Genomic DNA, 18796 nt, shown 5'->3' with positions numbered 1-18796 from the left:
AAACAGTCTGACTGTAAAAAAAATGTTAGTTAAAAAGGGAAATAGAAGAAAAACGAAACGACGGTAGCAAATGATCAATGAAGCAATGTCTGGGCGAGGTAAGGCAACAGTGCCGAGTGCTCCGAGTGCCAAGTTCACCAAGTGCCGAGTTCTAACTATATTCAATGATCATTGTCTATTGACTATTCTATATATTTTCTTCTGCGAGACAGAATAGGCACACACTCCAAGGCCGTCAACGAAACCGCAAACGAAACCGGTGGCATAACAGACTGGGTACCAAGAAGCGTTCAGAAGATGAACGAGAAAGATTTCGACGCTTCAGGAATCACATCGCGCATCTCATTTCCAAGGCAAATACAAAATACAATGAGAGATTTTTCAACAGCAACAACAAAGACATAGTCGCAAAATCTGGCCAAGAGTTACCTCTGTCTTAAGACAGACAAAACGTTAGACAAAACGTTACAAGTCTGTTCTGCAAATTGTTCCAGTAAGTACAGTTGTGAAATTCGCGTGGACAGTCAAAAGCGGCAAATTCAGCTATGCGGAAGGTGTCCTAAACATAGAAGATATGCGGAAACTAGAAATCGCCAAGTTTATGTATATCTATAGTTCCACTGTGGTCCCATTGCCCCGACTTCTTTACCTCGGAATCAAAGCGCACAAGTAGCCTACAACACATGCGCGTCCACGTCGTCAAAATATCATATGATCGACCATCGCTCTATTAACCCTTTTGAAATCGGGTCAGTTTTCGCGAAACTGACCATCACTTTTCAAATTCATACCGTGACCTCAGCAAGACTTAACTCTGGGCTGTTTCATTTTAAAAGTGGGCGGACTATATCCCTTTACCGTTTCCGCCCTCGATCGACACCCCAAGACATGTCTAGGGTTTTGTATAAGACTAAATAAACAAAGTTTTTCTCTAAAAAATCTCTTTCTTTCTCTCATTTTAAAGACTGACCCCCAGGATAGCGCCAGAGAGTCAAAAATGATGCATGAGTGCGTAGCCACCGTTGCCTGGTTTCAAACAAGCCGTCAACCATGGCCGTAAACCATGCCGCTCGCCAGTTATCGAAAAATCAAAAATACATGAAAAATTTACATATGGGCGTGGTCAGTAAGTGGTCACTATGGTCAACTTCAAGATCAATACCGAATCGGACCCCTACCGCCCAGTTAATGACATGAAACAACATGGTATACTTTGTCTTGTCGTATCCAGCCATTTGCAGGCATAGTAAACCAGTTTATGACTCATATTCGGTCACGAACTTACCTATGTTCTAGAAAATCACCGAAGCGTGACCACAATTACCAAACCCCTTCAGAATACTTCCAAGAACAAGTTTTGATGTTAGAGACGGTGAAAAATTACACAAAACACCGTACAAGTCGACTTCTGATGTTCTGGCAGAATGTCTGACTAGATTTCCCACTCGGAAAATATCTGGAAATTTCTGGTGATAACCACTTTTTCTGCATGCGTATTTTCGGCCGAACTCCTTATGTAAGATCGTCGGTGCTCGAAAATTGTCATGCCTTATGCCTTCGAATTAGGTATCATATAAATCAGAAGATTGCTAGCTTTCCCTACAAACAAAAATGAAGCCTATAGGAGGTAGACAAATAAAGATAGGGCCAGATGAAGTTGACCGATTCCGTATACGGAATCCGATTTTAAAAGGGTTAAATATGCCGGACCATATGACTGTGTGGAACAGTATCCCGCCGGCCATCCGAAGTCGACGAGCATGTCCATTGTCCACATTCAAGTCGAAATACAAGCAATAACTACTAAATAAATTCCAGTGTTGGGATGACTCAACTTTTTCGTATGATTTGACTTGACTCGAGTCACTTTGAAAAAATGACTTGACTTGACTCGGAGCTTCAAAAGTGTGCAGTGCATTGACTCGTGAGTGTCGTGACTCGGAGCAAAATTTACGAGTCAATTTCAAGTCATCAAGTCAACGGTGTCGAATAAATCACTGTATCTTGTGTATGTTCTGATTGTTTGAGATACGCCGGTGTCACTTGTGAGAACATAACCAGTCATTCACTGATTGTACGTAACAAAGGTTCCTCTATTGTTAGATCGCAAAAAATTGACCGCAAAGTAGAAAATTACCCTAAATAGCAATGTGTCTCTGTTTCTTGATTGGTGGATCATCCCAGAATTATCATCAAAAAACTTGAATAACTCCGCTTCTGCAGCTTGGAATTGAGTCAAATTTGTTTCCCATCGTTTTTGAAGACAGCGCAACAATTTCATAAGGTTGGAACGAAAATTTGAAAAAATGTTTTTTGCATTTTTAGGCAAATTCAAAATTTTCAAACTCTACGAAATCCGCGAATATTGGTTGGAATGAATTCAAATTTGGTGTGCGTCGTTTTTTAAGGCAACTTAACGATTTAATCAATAGTAAGTAACCTGCAAGATTCAGGAAAAAAGGTTATTTTTGAACAGCCCTACCCAACACTGATAAATACTACTCCATCCTCAAGATTACCGGACCACGACCTGACCTGTCGATCTCACCTTCCATGACATGCCACCCCATTTTTGTCGCTTGCTTTTTTCTGTACTATCTTCCTTTACTTTTACTCAGTGTGCATGCCTCATCCTCTTTACATCACCTAGCCCAAGGTGGATGTCTGACTCCATAGACTACTCCAAGTTGCTTTATTTCGTCACCTTCCTATCTTTTCATGAAAAGAGGAGGCATGCAATACAATTGTATCGCATTTTTGTGGTGTATTGAACTGATGAAAATTGCTAATAAACCAATGATGGAGACGAGAGCTTGATTCATATTGATGCATCCCAGGAGGATAAATTTTCCATCAATTTTCGACAAAATAAGCATTCGTTCGCATCATTGGATGTAAATGATATAGTATGGATATGGAAATGCGATACTATAATCCTTGTTCACTAGATAGAACACCCCGTTTTAGAAAATATTATCATCATCATCATCATTGGTTTATTAGCAATTTTATCAGTTCAATACACCACAAAAATGCGATACAATGAAAAGACAGGAAGATGCCGAAGCGACAAGGAGTAGTCTATGGAATCTGACACCCACCTTGGCCTAGGCGATGTAAAGAGGAGGCATGCACACTGAATGAAAGTAAAGAAGATAGTATAGAAAAAGAATATGCGACAAGAAATAGGGCGGCATGTCATGGGAAGCGAGATCGATAGGTCAGTCGTGGTCCGGTAATCTTGAGGATGGACTGTATTTATTTAGTAGTAATTGCTTGTATTTCGACTTGAATGTGGACATGCTCGTCGACTGTCGGATGGCCGGCGGGATACTGTTCCACACATCAGGTCCGGCATATTTGATGGAGCGATGATCTTTTCGGTCGATCATATGGCATGGCACCCTCCCCCATTATAAGGCTCCTAGTTTAGTCGAAGAGCAATACGGAGAAGTTGTATCGGAAACGGCTTCAACCCTTTGCTCGATTAGTATAGGCTACGTTAATTAAACATATGGCGGATCGTAATAATGCTAATGCAATATAGCTAGCTTTATTTTCGGAAATATAAGCATTATAGGCCTAGGCTACTACACTTGCTTTTATACTTCGACATGCAAGTTAGACAAAAAACTGAAGCTATAATTAGAACTCAACCTATAATGCTCGCAATTGAAAGAGAAATACAAATAGGCCTACTTGTAGGCTACTACATTTAAAAAGCGGAAAATATATTTCTTGTGTTTTGTCTAGAAAGTTTCAACAGTGGTCTGCTAAAACCGGTCTACCGCTAAAAATGTCGAAGTCAATTCCACATTAGGGCACGTGACACGTATGGGCTGCTAGATTAGAATATGATAGGTATTGCTAGATTGCGAAACGGTTTTAGTTTCAATTTTGGAAATGTGAAAAAAGGACACATTTTCAAAATTTTCAGATCAACAAAACTGGAGTGAAATCCAGGAAAAATGGTAAATTTCTAGGACTTCATGGTTGGCTGATAAAAAAATATATATATAATAGAAATAAAGGTCAACTTTCCGACTCAAAATCCGAAATACACATTTCTATCAGGTTTTCTGTGTTGGTTGCCTAAAAAACGGTCATTTTTCTAGCTCAAGTCCCGGAAATCACATCGGAGCGTTGCTAGGCCACTGCTTTCCTATATCTCGGTCCAATTTCCACGTACTTTCAACGAAAACTATCAAAAAAGAGGACAAATTCCCGAAAAGACGACATTTTGGCGTTCTCCGAGGACACTTTTAAAAAAAGAGGACAAATCCTCTAAAAGAGGACGTATGGTGACCCTCAGTTTCAAACGTTATGGGGTCATGGCCATGGATATAGGCGACAGCAGTGCGAACGGAACCACGCAACCCGGTATCTAAATGGTATTCAGCGATACTTTCGTTAACTATGAAAATTTATGTTGCTACTCCGTGAAAATCAGCCCCGAAATTCCTTTTAGGCTATCTTTCTTAATGGAGGAATAGACTACTTCTGCTTGACAAACTGAAAATAGCGAAAAGTAAGTAGAGGAAAAGTACTCGAGTACCTTGTTACTGACCACCTCTGTATCTCAGTCTGTTATGCTCGAACCTAACGATCACGCCGAAGCAGCCATCTACAAAATGAAATCGAACAAGGCCGTCGGCTATGATCAAGTCCCATCATGGTTTCGGAAAATGATCAGCTTGCACATTGGACATTTTATTGCTCGTTTTTTCAACTTCATGATAGAAAAATGGTGTCGGCCCCAGTTATCTCAAAATGCTGGGGTTAGAACTGATGCCTCTAACTAACATACCGATATCTGTTCTTTTGTGTATTGGGATTGTCTTCGAAAGGTTGCTCCTGTCGCGACTATCTTCATACCTCGCCAAAATGTGTATAATTTCCCCACACCAATTTGGCTTTCGCAACAAACACCAATGCTTGTTAAATTTATTCCCAATGTCTCACCAAGATTAGCACAGGATCAAAAAATATGGAAGTGTGTATGCAGCAATTGCAACAAGTAACGGATGATCATATTAAAACATGCAGGCAGAGTACATTATGATTTTGGTGGTGGCTTGTACAGAAACTCACATATGACAAGGAAAATCACTTCAAACCAACTTGGAACAACAGAAATGGCAACATTGTGACTGGAAAAACTTAAAAGTACATATATACAGTGTAATATAAAACGAGGAGCATGAAAAGAACAGTGTAGGTGCGGAATGTCCGTCCGATCAGGAGAGTGTAGATAATAACGAAACTGCACAGCACCGATGCCAAAATGTCAAACCACAAAATTCATCACCACAATGTCTGGTAGTCAAACTTGACTTTAACCAAGTATCTTGGTACAATTTGATTGACATCATAAACGATGTATTCGTTGTACATCAAAGAATAATCTTCCCTATTTTCCATTTTCATCGGCTTTCCAAGTGGAACAACGGTACCACAGCTGAGAGTGATATTGCCTTTGGGATCAGGGACCTCCTTGCCGAGACCTTTGGTACTTGATTTTCCTTCTGGTAATTTATCTGCATCATAATCAGCATGTATTTTGTCGTTCGTGTTCCCAAGCGCCACTTCACACAGAAGAAGGAATCCACATGGCTGTCGATGATTAGCGAAGCAGTAATTGGCAGACTTTGAAACGATATCTGTAAAGTAAATTCCCTTGCCGAACATGTATCCCGTTGACGGTGCTTCCGGTGGAGCTATTCTCAGGCCTTCCTTCAATATTCCTGCCCAATTAGTCAAGCGTGATCCGTGCCATAACAACATCTTGTTACCTATCTCCTCTTTGAATTGCGAAGACTGCTCCTTATGTATTCGGTATGCATTTTCAACAGTCAATTTATATTGGGTATGGGTGGATCCGTGAGAATTGGCAACAAAGTCCATGATGGTCTTTAATTCAATCTCATTAGTATCAAGTGGCTCCAGTTTGCATCCCAAGGATTCGTAATGACGGTCCTTGATGTTCACTTCGCTTCCAAGCTGATCATCGTTGATCATTTCGATGGCAATCTGTATGTCGGACAATGCCTTCAAAAGTTCAATTTTGATTCGCAAGTCACCGTTAGTCGATATCAATGGAGGCACTTTCATTCCGAAATCATGAGGTACGCGTGTGTAAAATTCACTGCACGCTTCCGATAGAGCAGATCTTTTCGAGTCTCCTTCGATTAACTTCTCTATCTTTTTCAAGGAATGGTACCCTGCTTTGATCTGTTTTTTTGTCAGCTTGCCGAGAGGCGCTTTCTTCACGTCATACTTCATCTCCTTCATGCAAGCCTCGAATTCTCTGATATTAAAGATCAGGTCTACGACTTCTTCAACACGCGGATCAAGTTTCGAAGCAACATCCGTTTTTTCTTTTTTTGGCCTTTTCGTTGTATCCTTGTCCTCCTCATTTTCTCCATAGTCCATTTGAAGTAGATCGTATTTATGCGGAAACTTTATAAAATCCCCTCCCCACGTGGTGACTAAATGATCCCAGCTATTCCCGGTTTTGTCTTGAAACTTCTTCTTGAACATGGCCTTGGCCGCTTCAAGGTTGGCGCCGTGATGCTTCAAAGTCGTGCCGGCAATTTTGCCGACCCTGCCCCACCTGAACCAGGTTGCATATTCATATTTGGAGTCGTGCTCCAGCAGCTGAACCAGGTAATATTTGTTGTTGTTAAAACTAATGTTTGTTTGGTTCAGCATGGCATTATGCACATTGAATTTGGAGTACGTGGTTTTATCGATGTATACGTGATACCCGGTCAAGTTGCAATGCTCGTCAACAGGTACAGGACCTTTGAATTGCACCTTTTTCAAGTCAGCATCATCTTCTTGTGGGCAAATGTCATCCACTTTATCCGATTCACTGTCGACCAAGTCAACATCACTATCATTGGCCTTTTTCGGTTTTCTTTTTCTGGGGACAATTTTTACCATATCGTCTTCCACGTTATTACCAGATTCAACTTTGACGAAATCAACATCCCTATCTTTGTCCTTTTCAAATTTTCTTTTTCTGGAGGAAGATCTCACTGTGCCGTTAGCCGGACATCTCCTCAGAACTACTCTTGCCTGAAGATGGACTTTATCATCATTGACAAGTGCCTCATATTCCGTTGCTTCAGTCACATCATTAACACCATGCTCTTTTCCATTCTCTTTCCTAGGTAGCGATGTACCCTTTTTATTGGAAAGCGTGCCTTTAATAGCTCTGCGTGGCATTTAACCGACAATAGTAGCTATGTAGAACCTAAGAATATATCACATAATTGAAAGTGAGACCTTGTTAAGCAGAATAACAGCATTTGAACAAATTCTCAGTATAGGCTAGTCTACATAGTGCATATAAGATAATTTTTTCACGCAATCTGATGTAAAGATTTGAAGAATCAAAACTAATCATTCATGATCATTGATCACTATTATACAGCATCAACAAATGAGGTTTGCAACATTCGTTCAACATCAAGTTATGTGAACTGAAATATTAAAAAAACTACAGACTTTTGTCAAAGATCAACGACACCAATCATGCTGCATAATAATGAAAATTCATCGGAAAACATATAAGATAACTAAAGCTATGTGCAAGTTAGACCATGCTAACTATGATTTATATTTTATCATTAAACATTCATATTAAACATTTCTATCACAATTAAACATTGTATCAGTGTTGGGATCAAGTCACTACCTTCGAGTCACGAGTCATTGCACATTTTGACTCGAGTCAAGTCAAGTCAATCGATTTTCAAAGATGACTCGAGTCAAGTCAAGTCACTTCATTTTCGGAGGTGACTCGAGTCAAGTCGAGTCAATCCAAGTCAAGTCACGAGTCAAGTCACATTTCAAGTCAAGTTGCCCTTTTGAAGTTTATATGAGGCATTATTACGTCATTGCAGTTTGCTAGCTGTCTGAAATACAGTTTGAGTGGTCATTGATTCCGACACGATTAACGAATATAGAGTTAAATATGCATGCAAGAAGACGATGTATCGCACACATATACGTAGAAGTTAAACTACGCAATTACATAGCCTCAGTTTATATAGTTACCAGCCAAAATAGAGAATACAGAAACGAATTGATAAGATGCAATACATTATCTATTTACAAATTGATGTGATAGCATTCGAGCGTGCGCCAATGTTTGAGGACTATATAAACAATATTCGACTTCAATTTCAATAAAACAAGAGGTTTGGTTAAGGTAAGAACAGGGAACAGAAATATACATTTTGCTATTCTATTTCTTTACTACTAGAGTTACGACAACGTAAGCTGTAAGCTTCGATCACTTCGTGCGCGGTCAATTTATTTCTAAGAGAACAATTGAGGCTCAGTGAAACCCACGGTCATTGAATGATTGGTCGCTCTCACGGGTTACGCAAGCGTTTTGCGAACAATCTAAACATATACAAGATACAACAGTGATTTTTATCGATACCGATTACTTGATGACTTGAAATTGACTCGTGGATTTTGCTCCGAGTCACGAGTCAATCCACATTTCTGATACGCCGAGTCAAGTCAAGTCATGCGAAAAAGGTGACTCGAGTCAAGTCATGACTCGATTCATCCCAACACTGCATTGTATATATATATCTTTACTAGAAAAGCCTACAAAATCCTATCATTCATCACTACCAATAGGACTTGAAATTGAATTTGAGTTTCACCAAGTATTTAGCCTTGATTTGCGCAACATCGTACACAATGAACTCGTTATACATCAGACCGCACTGGGTTGCATCTTTTGCCGTTATAGGCTTCCCTAGCGGACAAACCATGCCGCACTTGAGCTTCTTATTTCCTTTCGGGTCTGGAAATTCCCGGCCCAGCCCCTTGGTGCTAGATTTGCCCTTTGGAAGCTGATCCGCGTAATAGTCGGCGCCGGTTTTATCGTTAGTGTTTCCCAGAGCAACCTCACACAGTAATAAAAACCCGTATGGCTGCCTTTGGTTGGCGTAGCAGTAATTGGCTGATTTCGACACCATATCAGCAAAATACACTCCTTTACCGAACATATAACCTGACACCGGTGCCTCGGGAGGGGCAATTCTTAATCCTTGCCCTAAGATACCACACCAGTTGGTCAAACGTGAACCGTGCCACAACAGCATTCTATTACCGATATTTTCCTTGAATCTTTCCTTATCGCCTTTTCTGGTCACTTCGTAGACATTTTCAACTTTCAGATCATACTGCCTGTGAGTAGAACCATGAGAGTTTCCCACGTATTTCTCAACCATTTTAAACTCTTCAGATTTCGTGTCAAACGGTTCCAACTTGCAACCGAGATCTTGATAGTGACGATCCTTGATGTTCATTTCCTCTCTGTCTTCGTCATCCTCGTCCATCATTTGTATCGCAATCTGTATATCGGCCAAGGCCTCCAGTAATTCAATTTTCTTCTTGAGCTGCTGCGGAGTCCTTATCAACGGAGGCGTTCTCATACCGAAATCGTGCGGAACACGCGTGTAAAACTCACTGCAAGCGTCGGCGAGGTCCGATCCAAACTTTCCATCGTGGATACATTTCTCGATTTTCTTCAAAGTCTCGTAACCTCTTTTGATTTGGTTTGTGGTCAGTTTTCCGAGCGGCGCTTTTTTGACATCAAATTCCATTTCTTTCACGCAAGCCTCAAACTCTTCGACGTTGAAGATGAGATCGATTACTTCCTGTACTCGAGTGTCCAACTTCGAGGGGGGTTCGTCTTTGACAGGCTTTGGATCCTTCTTTGTCGGCTTCTCATCTTTTTCTTCTGTTTCGTCATAATCCATTTCGAGCAAGTCGTACTTTCCTTTGACTTTCTGAAACGGAGCTGCACATGAGCCATACAAATTTATCCACGTATTACCGGTTTTTTCACGAAATTTCTTTCGGAAAGTAGCCAGCGCCTGATTCAAATTGCCTCCGTGCATTTTCAAATCGGTACCGGCGACTTTACCGACCCGACCCCATCTGAACCAAGTCGCATATACACTGTTGTGCTCTAGCACTTGAAGGATGTAATATTTATTGTTATTCGCCCCGATGTTGGTTTGATTTAGCGTAGCATTGCAGACCCCGAAAGGGCCGTCGACATCTTTATCAATATAAACGTGATATCCAGAAAGCGTACAATTTTCATCAACGGGAACAGTGCCGCTGAACGTCACTTTCTTAATCTCGCCCGTGGAAGTCGTGGGGTCATCGGGTTCGTCTTTGGCCTTTTTGGTGGGAATAGGTGCATCGTCGACAGCTTTCTGCGGGTCTGCTTTCCCCTTTCTCTTCTTTGCCGAAGGCTTGGCTTTAGACGTGCGTGGCATTGCTGGGATCTGGCTTGTGAGCTATCAATTAATGCTGCGATATCAAATTCCTACCTACAAGAACATCAATGAATTTCATTTTCCAAGGATAATCACAAGTATTGAATTTCATTTTTCAAGAATTATCACAAGTATGATATGGTGACAGTGAAGAACTTACATTTCTTCAAAATCTACTTAAAATTGCGAGTGATTACAGTCTGATCTAACAATCAGTGGAAGCATATAGGATACTGGTGAACTAGTAAAGCATATTATGAGCAAACAGGAAACATATAGAACTAATTGTAATCATTTTCAAGTGCAGTCTCAATAATTGTTACGACAGAATAAAAAACAGTCAAACTATTTTCGGTGCTTTGGAAAACGGAATACAAACATTGCATATGAAATTGTGTGAATAGATTCATGTTGAAAGATCAGTGCATAGTGTGCTAAATGTCATACAGTGATGACAGGCACAATAAAAATTTCCAAATAATGACATGACATCATGGTTGCTCACTGTGACATAGTGAATTCGAGTATCATCATAAAGCTCAGGTAAAAAATTTGGAGGGGCTGTTTACGTTCACGTTTGGCCCATTGGCCTGGAGTTTAAGAAAACTGACTTGGACTTGTGTTGTGCATCTGCATCATCTCTCCGTGATCCATATTCAACAAGTCATACTTTCCATGAACTTTTTTGAACGGTGCCGCATTAAGGCCACTAATGGCCGGGAAAGCATTGCCTGTTTTGTCATAGAATTTGAAACAAAAAGCATTCTGCGCAGCTACTAAATTTCCCCCATGCATCTTCAACTCGTTACCGGACAGCGTGCCAGCACTTCCCCATCTACACCACGTGGCATATTCGTACCTCGTGTTATGCTCCAGCAATTGGAGGATGTAATACTTCTTTTTGTTACGACGGACATCAGTGTGGCAGAGCGAGGCATGAAATATTCCTAACCGCCGGGGCATTGGTTCAACTTCTGTGTCCGAGTATACATGGAAGTTTTCAAGAGTACAGTACTCATCAACAGGAAATATGTCCCGGGGCTGGAGCAAATTAGCCTCAGCGGATTGGGTCTCAACCTTTTTCACAAGATTAACCCCATCACAATCTTCACCAGCTATTTCATCTCCAGGAATACTTTCAACACTTGGTTGAAGATTTCTTGTTCTTTTTGCCTTTCCGAATGCTTCATTTACCTTCGGCAGTTTTCGCTTGCTTTTTGTTACAGATATGCATGTTTTAGTATCATCAATGGTAGATTTTCCGCTACGAGTGAGCGGCATTTTTATTAGATAAGTCAACAGTAGCTTACAGTGTATACAGACCTATAGTGAATACAGTCATGATTACCGAGTAGATACCACTGGGCACTGACAACGACAGTTGATTGTCAATAATAATATGCTTACCATAACTACCACATATTGTGTAGTCGACTAATATATGCCAGAAGTGGACTTGGAAGCAATGACAACATTCCAAGATTGGAAAAAGGTAAATTGCTTTACTTGAGCAAGACGACTGGCGCTGATTGCTTGTCAATTCCAATAGAGCAGACTGCAGAAGCAGAATTTCACAAAGATACAACTGGCAATCAAAACTCCACAATTTCATTGTATCGATATACAATATTGGAAATCCCCATTCAATATACAAATATGATAGTGTGTTTACTTACTATACACTTCAAGTAGTAAAGCTAAATCTAAACAAAATTGACACATTGAGTAAAAAGATACAAAAAATCTTGATGCTATGATAAACCAAGGGCAGTCTTATACACAAAAAAGAGCCATAGCATCATTTAATCCTTTATTGTTAAATGAAGTAGGCAGCGCATTTAGATAGGTCCCGCTTAGTCTCAGGAGTCATACAGTAGTGAATCATGCAATGACTAGACCAGTAAAACATTGATTGTTGGTAAAACAACTAAGTAACTGGTTTAACCACATGCAAAAAATGCCACGTTATGTGATTCAAAGGAAAAGGGTTTGAAGCAATCAGCACAATTTCTTACTGGCATTGAACGAGATTTGAAAAACATGAAAATTGTTGCTGAGCACCAGCACTAGAAGATATGCGCTATAGTTTTGCATCCGGTAAAATTTGTAGTCTCTGAAAATGCAAGTAAAGGCTGCAATCGTATGTTACCGCTAACTCCATTATTACTTGAAAGCAACAGGCACATAATATTAAATTAGTGAACTAAGCCAACCAAATTGTACGATAATATAAAACAACATGATATATAGCCACCAGTTCCCCAAATGCCTCATTGAGGCCAGTACAGAACGGACAATTGAGCTGCGCTTAGGAGGAACAAGCAGAAAATATTCCAAAACCAAAACTGTGTGGCAACAAGGCATTTATTTGAGTGGAATGTTCAAGTTTGAACAATTTTTCACAGACTGGGACCCTGCATGGACCAATTAAATAAATCAGCACTGGGCAGGCGGCTCCGAGATATTGAACTCAAACATGAGTATAAAAAACTGTCAAAGATTGTTATAATGTAAAATCAAGGAAATGGTGCAACCGGCATAGCCTACACGCATCGTTCTGAAGTCGACCCTGGTTGAAAATAAGCGATGCATGATGCAAATGGCTTTACGTAAATGAGCCTTTCTATTGATTATCCCAAATCAAGTCACTCATTGTTCATGCTTCAGACCTAATAAAGTTGGTCTTGCAATGTACAATGAAATCCGACACAGGGTCATTACCTTCAACATTCCGTAACGTCCCAGTGATATTATCATTTTCAATTATCGGCAAAATCATGTGCACAAAATCAGACGTATAAGGGGGGCAAATTATATCGAGAAGCTCAGTGACGAAATGTCGAATCAAAGACATATCGGTGTCTTGGTGATCAATCCTTTCTCGGATGTAAGAAATCACGGGTAAAACGCACCCGCGACTCATGAGATGAACCATTCTATCTAACACTGTTTTTTTCAGTTCGAGTTGTAGCAAAGTATCCAGATCGGGAAAATTGTTTTCAAACAGGCCGACCAATAATTTTAGTACTTGCGAATGCAACAGAGGATGGCAAGTAACAATTTCATCCAGCAGAGTAAGATGGATGGGTGTGTGGTCCATTTGCTTTTCAAAGTAGCTAGAGTCAGAAACAGTTTGATCAACCCATTTCAAAACTCCCATAGCAACGACCGGAAATCTAATACATTGGTACAACGCAGTGAGTTCAGAGAGAAGCTGAATTTGACCTTCACTGCCTATTAGATCATGGACTTTTTCGATAGCCTGCAACGTCTGTTTCAATTCATCCCTGTTGATTTTGGGGGCGTGATTTTTATTTCGGATTTCCACAACACTCGCAGCGTACCCGAGTAAGAATATGTACTTGTGTTTGTGATCGGGGTTGATGCGTGTGGCGGTTGTGGTAAATAAGCTTTCGACCATCAATTCAAGAAACAATGAGAATCGCAGTAATTCAACAGGGGGAGGGTCTGAACTAGAATATAGCCGGTGCAAGACAGTTATATCACCAGGATTGAGTTGACCTTTTGATAAAAGAGACATAATGCATTGACAAGCGCGTGGATGTGATGCGGCATTACTCAAAGCTAATGTAATGTGAGTGATATCGTGCCCCCGGTTTTTCGCGTACTTTGCAACTTCTTGGCTGATTCTACGAGCAACGGAGCCGCCGTTACGTTCTTTACTAAGGACCGCAATCACAGTTTGAACATACAAGTATGTGTGCTCGGAATGACACACCATTTTGGCGAAGTCAGGTATGCTTTTTTTCATCGTAACCTCTCCGCTTGCATCTAAAATCGAGCCGAGGCATGTGCGTAATACTCTAGAAAAGACTTCCAACTGTGTGCAAGCGGTGGATACATTTGTGATTTCACCCTGGTATCCAGCGTCCGATATCAGTTTCACGGTGAAATTTAACATGAGACATTCCGAGTAATCCTCAGCCAGTTTGTAAAACAGCTGTCTCCATTTTTTGTGTGCTATCATCCTCTCCAGCCATGAAGGTGTCTCTCCCTCCTGTGTAAATATAGTGTCCGCGCGTTTTGGGTCGAAATGTTTCAGGAGCAAATCTTTTAGATGATCTTCTACCATATCTTGTACTTCGGTCGGTGCGTATCCGCAAATGATAAGCCATTCTGCTAGAAGATTCACAGTCTGGGCTACAGCGGTGTAATTTTCCGACAGGACTTCAACGACTTTTTCCGGAATGCCGCCAGTTTGAAAGTAACTTCTCAGAGTCTGGAATATGGATGGCTCCATGATGTAGTCGGTACTTGTCAAACGCTGGAGGCAATCGTTGCGTATTGCTTCTGCATCTTCCTCCGACTGTGTAGTGTCCTCCATGTTAGTACTATACTAATAGCACGGTTGCCTTGTAAATGTATAGTGAAGTTCTTCAGAAAATCTAAGACACAAAAATCTAAATTCCGATCAAAATCCAAATGCTTTGAATATGAAAATGGTTCGTTCGTTCGTAAGTTCGGCGCTTCTTCTTCGGTTGCTTGCAGAGGGTGCGAATAAATTGGTAATGTCAGCAATATCGGGAATCATCATCATCATTTTTTTTTAACAAACCATATAAATTTTATTGCGCTCGTGGCCCTGGAGCTCCCACAATCAGCCTTGAATTTTTCATTGTTATGGAGATTGGCATTGGGACGCAACAATGCTGAACAATGCTGTCTGGCTCTTCTTCTCTTGAGCCACTCTCTCGTTTCGCCGAACAGCATTGTTACGTCCCTATGCCAATCGCCATAACAATGAAAAATTCGAGGCTGATTGTGGGAGTTCCAGGGCCACGAGCGGAATAAAATTTATATTTTCGTAATTAGTGCAGAGTCAGCTTTCGATTGATACCTGTTTTGCCAAATTTAATGGTCGGCAAGCCGGTCAAAAACGACCGTCAAATTGCCTGTAGCCAAATGGAAATTGTGACGTGATACAATTTCACTGAGGCGTGAGATTTGCCTGTGACGACACCATATAGGACAATATGATTATTCCTTCTGACAATATGTTGTCTACATCACAATTTTTCATCATACGCTTCTTCATGTAAGAAAACCCAAACCCACGTAGTCTTGCATACAGTGTTAGATTCCTTCATCAAGATACATAATACGAAATTTTGTTAGCCATCGACGTACAAAATTCAATAAAAATTTACACAACTTCCACAAAATTTGCACGATCTAGAATAAAATGTTTGTGTGAGTATAAAAATTTTCAATCAACTTATTTTCAAACTATACTACGAACCATATACTTCTCTCTTTTCCACTCTCATCTGCAATATGGAATCATAGTGTCCTATATGGTGTCGACACAAGCAAATCGCACGGTTCAATGAAATTGTATCACGTCACAGTTTCCATTTGGCTACAGGCAATTTGACGGTGATTTTTGACCGACTTGCCGAGCATCCAATTTGATAAAACGGGTATCAATCGAAAGCTGCCGCCGTACTGATTACGAAAATATCAATTTTATTTCGCTCGCGGCCCTGGAACCCCCACAATCAGCCTCTAATTTTTCATTGTTATGGAGATTGGCATTGAGACGCAACAATGCTGTCTGGCCAAACGACAGACGCAACAATACTGTCTGGCTCCCTTTTTCTCGAGCACCTGTCTCGTTTCGCTAGACAGCATTGTTGCGTCCCAATGCCAATCTCCATAACAATGAAAAATTAGAGGCTGATTGTGGGGGTTCCAGGGCGACGAGCGGAATAAAATTTATATTTTCGTAATCAGTACGGCGGCAGCTTTCGATTGATACCCGTTTTATCAAATTTGATGCTCGGCAAGTCGGTCAAAAATCACCGTCAAATTGCCTGTAGCCAAATGGAAACTGTGACGTGATACAATTTCATTGAACCGTGCGATTTGCTTGTGTCGACACCATATAGGACACTATGATGGAATCGTAGTATGGGGAAATGCATGCACAACATTTTTGTGCAGAATTCGAACCCTGCAAAACCGTGCGATACGGCTGATCTCATCTGTACCTTTACGTACCAATTTATCGCCTTACTACCGTAAGCATCGAATTTTGCGAGTTGATGAACTATATCGCTTCGAAGTATCAAAAGTTGTTCACAAATATTTTTCCAATAGTCTGCCTCCTGTGTTTGATGACTTTTTCATACCTGCTAAACATGTCCATTCCCATTACACGAGATCCTCGTCTAAAGGAAACATCTACTTACCCCCACCCAATAGCAACCTAACTAAGAGATCTATTGACTACTCGGGACCTATCATCTGGAATGCATTACCACCACATATCCGTGAATTGCCTTATAATAGATTCAAAAAAGCCCTACTTGATCGCCTCTTGTCGTTACACTAACACTGTTGCCCTACCTCGCCCAGACATTGCTTCATTGATCATTTGCTACCATTGTTTATTTTTTTTCTATTTTCCTTTCTTAACTAAACATTTTTTACAGCCAGACTGTTCAGAGTCAAGTGTACCTGTTTGATGCTGGTGTGATCAGACTAGATGACCTTCACGGTCTTATCGATCATTCCTATCTAATACCGAATACTGTATTTTCTGTACCACCATCACTGCCGTTTGTTATGTATTTTGGTTCGATGAAAATAAAGACTCTCTCTCTCTCTATAAACTCGTAGCTTGATCGCATATATATAGGGACTCCTAATTATTTCTTCGTTCTAAAAACAGTAGGCTATTTTGTCTTAGAGTTACTCAACATGAAATTCTAGCATTTATAGTGTCGCTACAATCCTTGGTTATATTGTGGGTAGCCACTATACCAACATTCGAACAACATATACCAACATTAATTTACAGAAATAAATATAAAATAAAAACTGTGTTCCCAATCACTTCGCTTGGATCGACATACCAATACATATGAAGGTTTAGCAAACTTGCGACTTCGCTAAAATGCCAGCGGTGACCAAACCGTTGCCCAAGATGACTATTGCTGCACGTTGGCCGAAACCTAGGATATATTGATTCGGAAACTCAAAAACATTCGTGCCTTGCGTGACTAAAACGTTAATGCACATTGCACAATGCACATTGTTCAGTCATTTGTCATATCAGTCATTTGAGAACCACTGGAAAGAGCGGCCTTCGGACTTGGTCCTACAAAGGTTGAGTTGATTCCCCTTTGTAGTCCAAGACCAGCGATTTGTTGGGTTGAATGTGATTCACAATATTAGGGTTGTGCTGCCCAAACCCCAACTCAGTGTTGGGATCAAGTCACTATCTTCGAGTCACGAGTCGTTTCGAGTCATTGCACATTTTGACTCGAGTCAAGTCAAGTCAATCGATTTTCGAAGGTGACTCGAGTCAAGCCAAGTCACTCGATTTTTGGAGGTGACTCGAGTCAAGTCGAGTCAAGTCAAGTCAAGTCACGAGTCAAGTCACAATTCAAGTCAAGTTGCCTATTTGAAGTATTAGCAATGATTACGTCATTGCATTTTACCAGCCAATGAACGAATATAGAGTTAAATATACATGCAAAAAGGCACTGTATCGCTCACATATACGTACAGCACAGCCTCAGTTTATAGTTACCAGCGAAAATAGAGAATACAGAAAAGAATTGATAACATGGAATAGCCTACATTGCCCAATTACAAATTGATATGATAGCCTAGAGTTCGAGCCTGCGCCAGTGGTTGAGGACTACATAAACTATATTCGAATTCAATTTCAATCAAGCAATATGTTTGGTTAAGGTAAGAACAGAAAACAGAACTATACACTTTGCTATTAAATTACTTTACTATACTAGTTTACGACAACGTAAGTTGCAGTAAGTTTCGATCACTTCGTTTGCGGTCAATTTATTTGTGAGAGAACAATGGCGGCTCAGTAAAACGCACGATCATTGAATGATTGGTCGCTCTCACGGGTTACACCAGCATTTCGCTAACAATCCGATCATATGCCAGATACCGTGATTTCTATCGACGCCGATTACTTGATGACTTGAAATTGACTCGTGAATTTTGCTCTGAGTCACGAGTCAATCCACATTTCTGATACGCCGAGTCAAGTCAAGTCAAGTCATTTTAGCAAAGTGACTCGAGTCAAGTCAAGTCATTCGAAAAAGGTGACTCGAGTCTGACTCGAGTCAAGTCATGACTCGAGTCATCCCAACACTGCCCCAACTAGACATAGCCGATCTCGTCGCAAAGAATCAGCTACTCCCGTCATGATACCATAAGATCCAAAGTGATTTTTTCAAGGGACCGTGAGTTATTTAAAAATACGTCAGGAGATCATTGCGTGTTGTTTTCGACAAGTTTTAAAACCACTGTTCTATACCGTAACTTTGTTTAAGATATTTTCAGATTTAAAAATTGGAAAATTCGGACTCGATTAGGATTCTGAATTGCAACTTGTCAACTTGCATGGTCTGCTACATACTGATCAAGCGTTACGCAGAGCTCAACATAAAATTATGAAACAGGCAATCCCTATCATTGCT

The 18796-nt window shown here is 40.5% G+C and overlaps 4 protein-coding genes across 5 annotated transcripts in view; 1 reads left to right on the top strand and 3 right to left on the bottom strand.

The window, feature by feature from the left end:
* LOC145455377 ((E3-independent) E2 ubiquitin-conjugating enzyme UBE2O-like) overlaps nt 1-18796 on the top strand; it is a 133656-nt gene that overhangs the window by 80058 nt on the left and 34802 nt on the right. The gene's annotated exons all lie outside the window — the stretch shown is intronic.
* On the bottom strand, nt 4931-7697 carry LOC145455266 (poly [ADP-ribose] polymerase 2-like). The gene has a single exon (XM_080333212.1). It carries the CDS (start codon nt 7228-7230, stop codon nt 5305-5307), a length of 1926 nt encoding a protein of 641 aa, XP_080189338.1. The 5' UTR covers nt 7231-7697; the 3' UTR covers nt 4931-5304.
* Nucleotides 8603-11421, bottom strand: LOC145455269 (poly [ADP-ribose] polymerase 2-like). Its single transcript, XM_080333214.1, has 2 exons — nt 10416-11421; nt 8603-10353 (listed from the first exon to the last, which is right to left on the bottom strand). The coding sequence occupies exon 2, from the start codon at nt 10317-10319 to the stop codon at nt 8652-8654; it is 1668 nt and encodes a 555-aa protein (XP_080189340.1). The 5' UTR covers nt 10320-10353; nt 10416-11421; the 3' UTR covers nt 8603-8651.
* LOC145455268 (negative elongation factor D-like) lies at nt 12022-14842 on the bottom strand. The gene has a single exon (XM_080333213.1). It carries the CDS (start codon nt 14662-14664, stop codon nt 12976-12978), a length of 1689 nt encoding a protein of 562 aa, XP_080189339.1. The 5' UTR covers nt 14665-14842; the 3' UTR covers nt 12022-12975.

Source organism: Botryllus schlosseri, chromosome 14 (assembly GCF_051294905.1).
Source record: "Botryllus schlosseri isolate E-star chromosome 14, Bs_hap1, whole genome shotgun sequence".
Classification (NCBI taxonomy): Eukaryota; Metazoa; Chordata; class Ascidiacea; order Stolidobranchia; family Styelidae; genus Botryllus; species Botryllus schlosseri.
Note: the sequence above shows the minus strand (reverse complement) of the source record. Positions and strands in the feature narration are given on the sequence as shown.

What these genes read in the sequence shown, in the direction of transcription:
- LOC145455268 (XM_080333213.1), bottom strand. Translation starts at nt 14,664, where the DNA reads ATGGAGGACACTACACAGTCGGAGGAAGATGCAGAAGCAATACGCAAC.
- LOC145455266 (XM_080333212.1), bottom strand. Translation starts at nt 7,230, where the DNA reads ATGCCACGCAGAGCTATTAAAGGCACGCTTTCCAATAAAAAGGGTACA.
- LOC145455269 (XM_080333214.1), bottom strand. Translation starts at nt 10,319, where the DNA reads ATGCCACGCACGTCTAAAGCCAAGCCTTCGGCAAAGAAGAGAAAGGGG.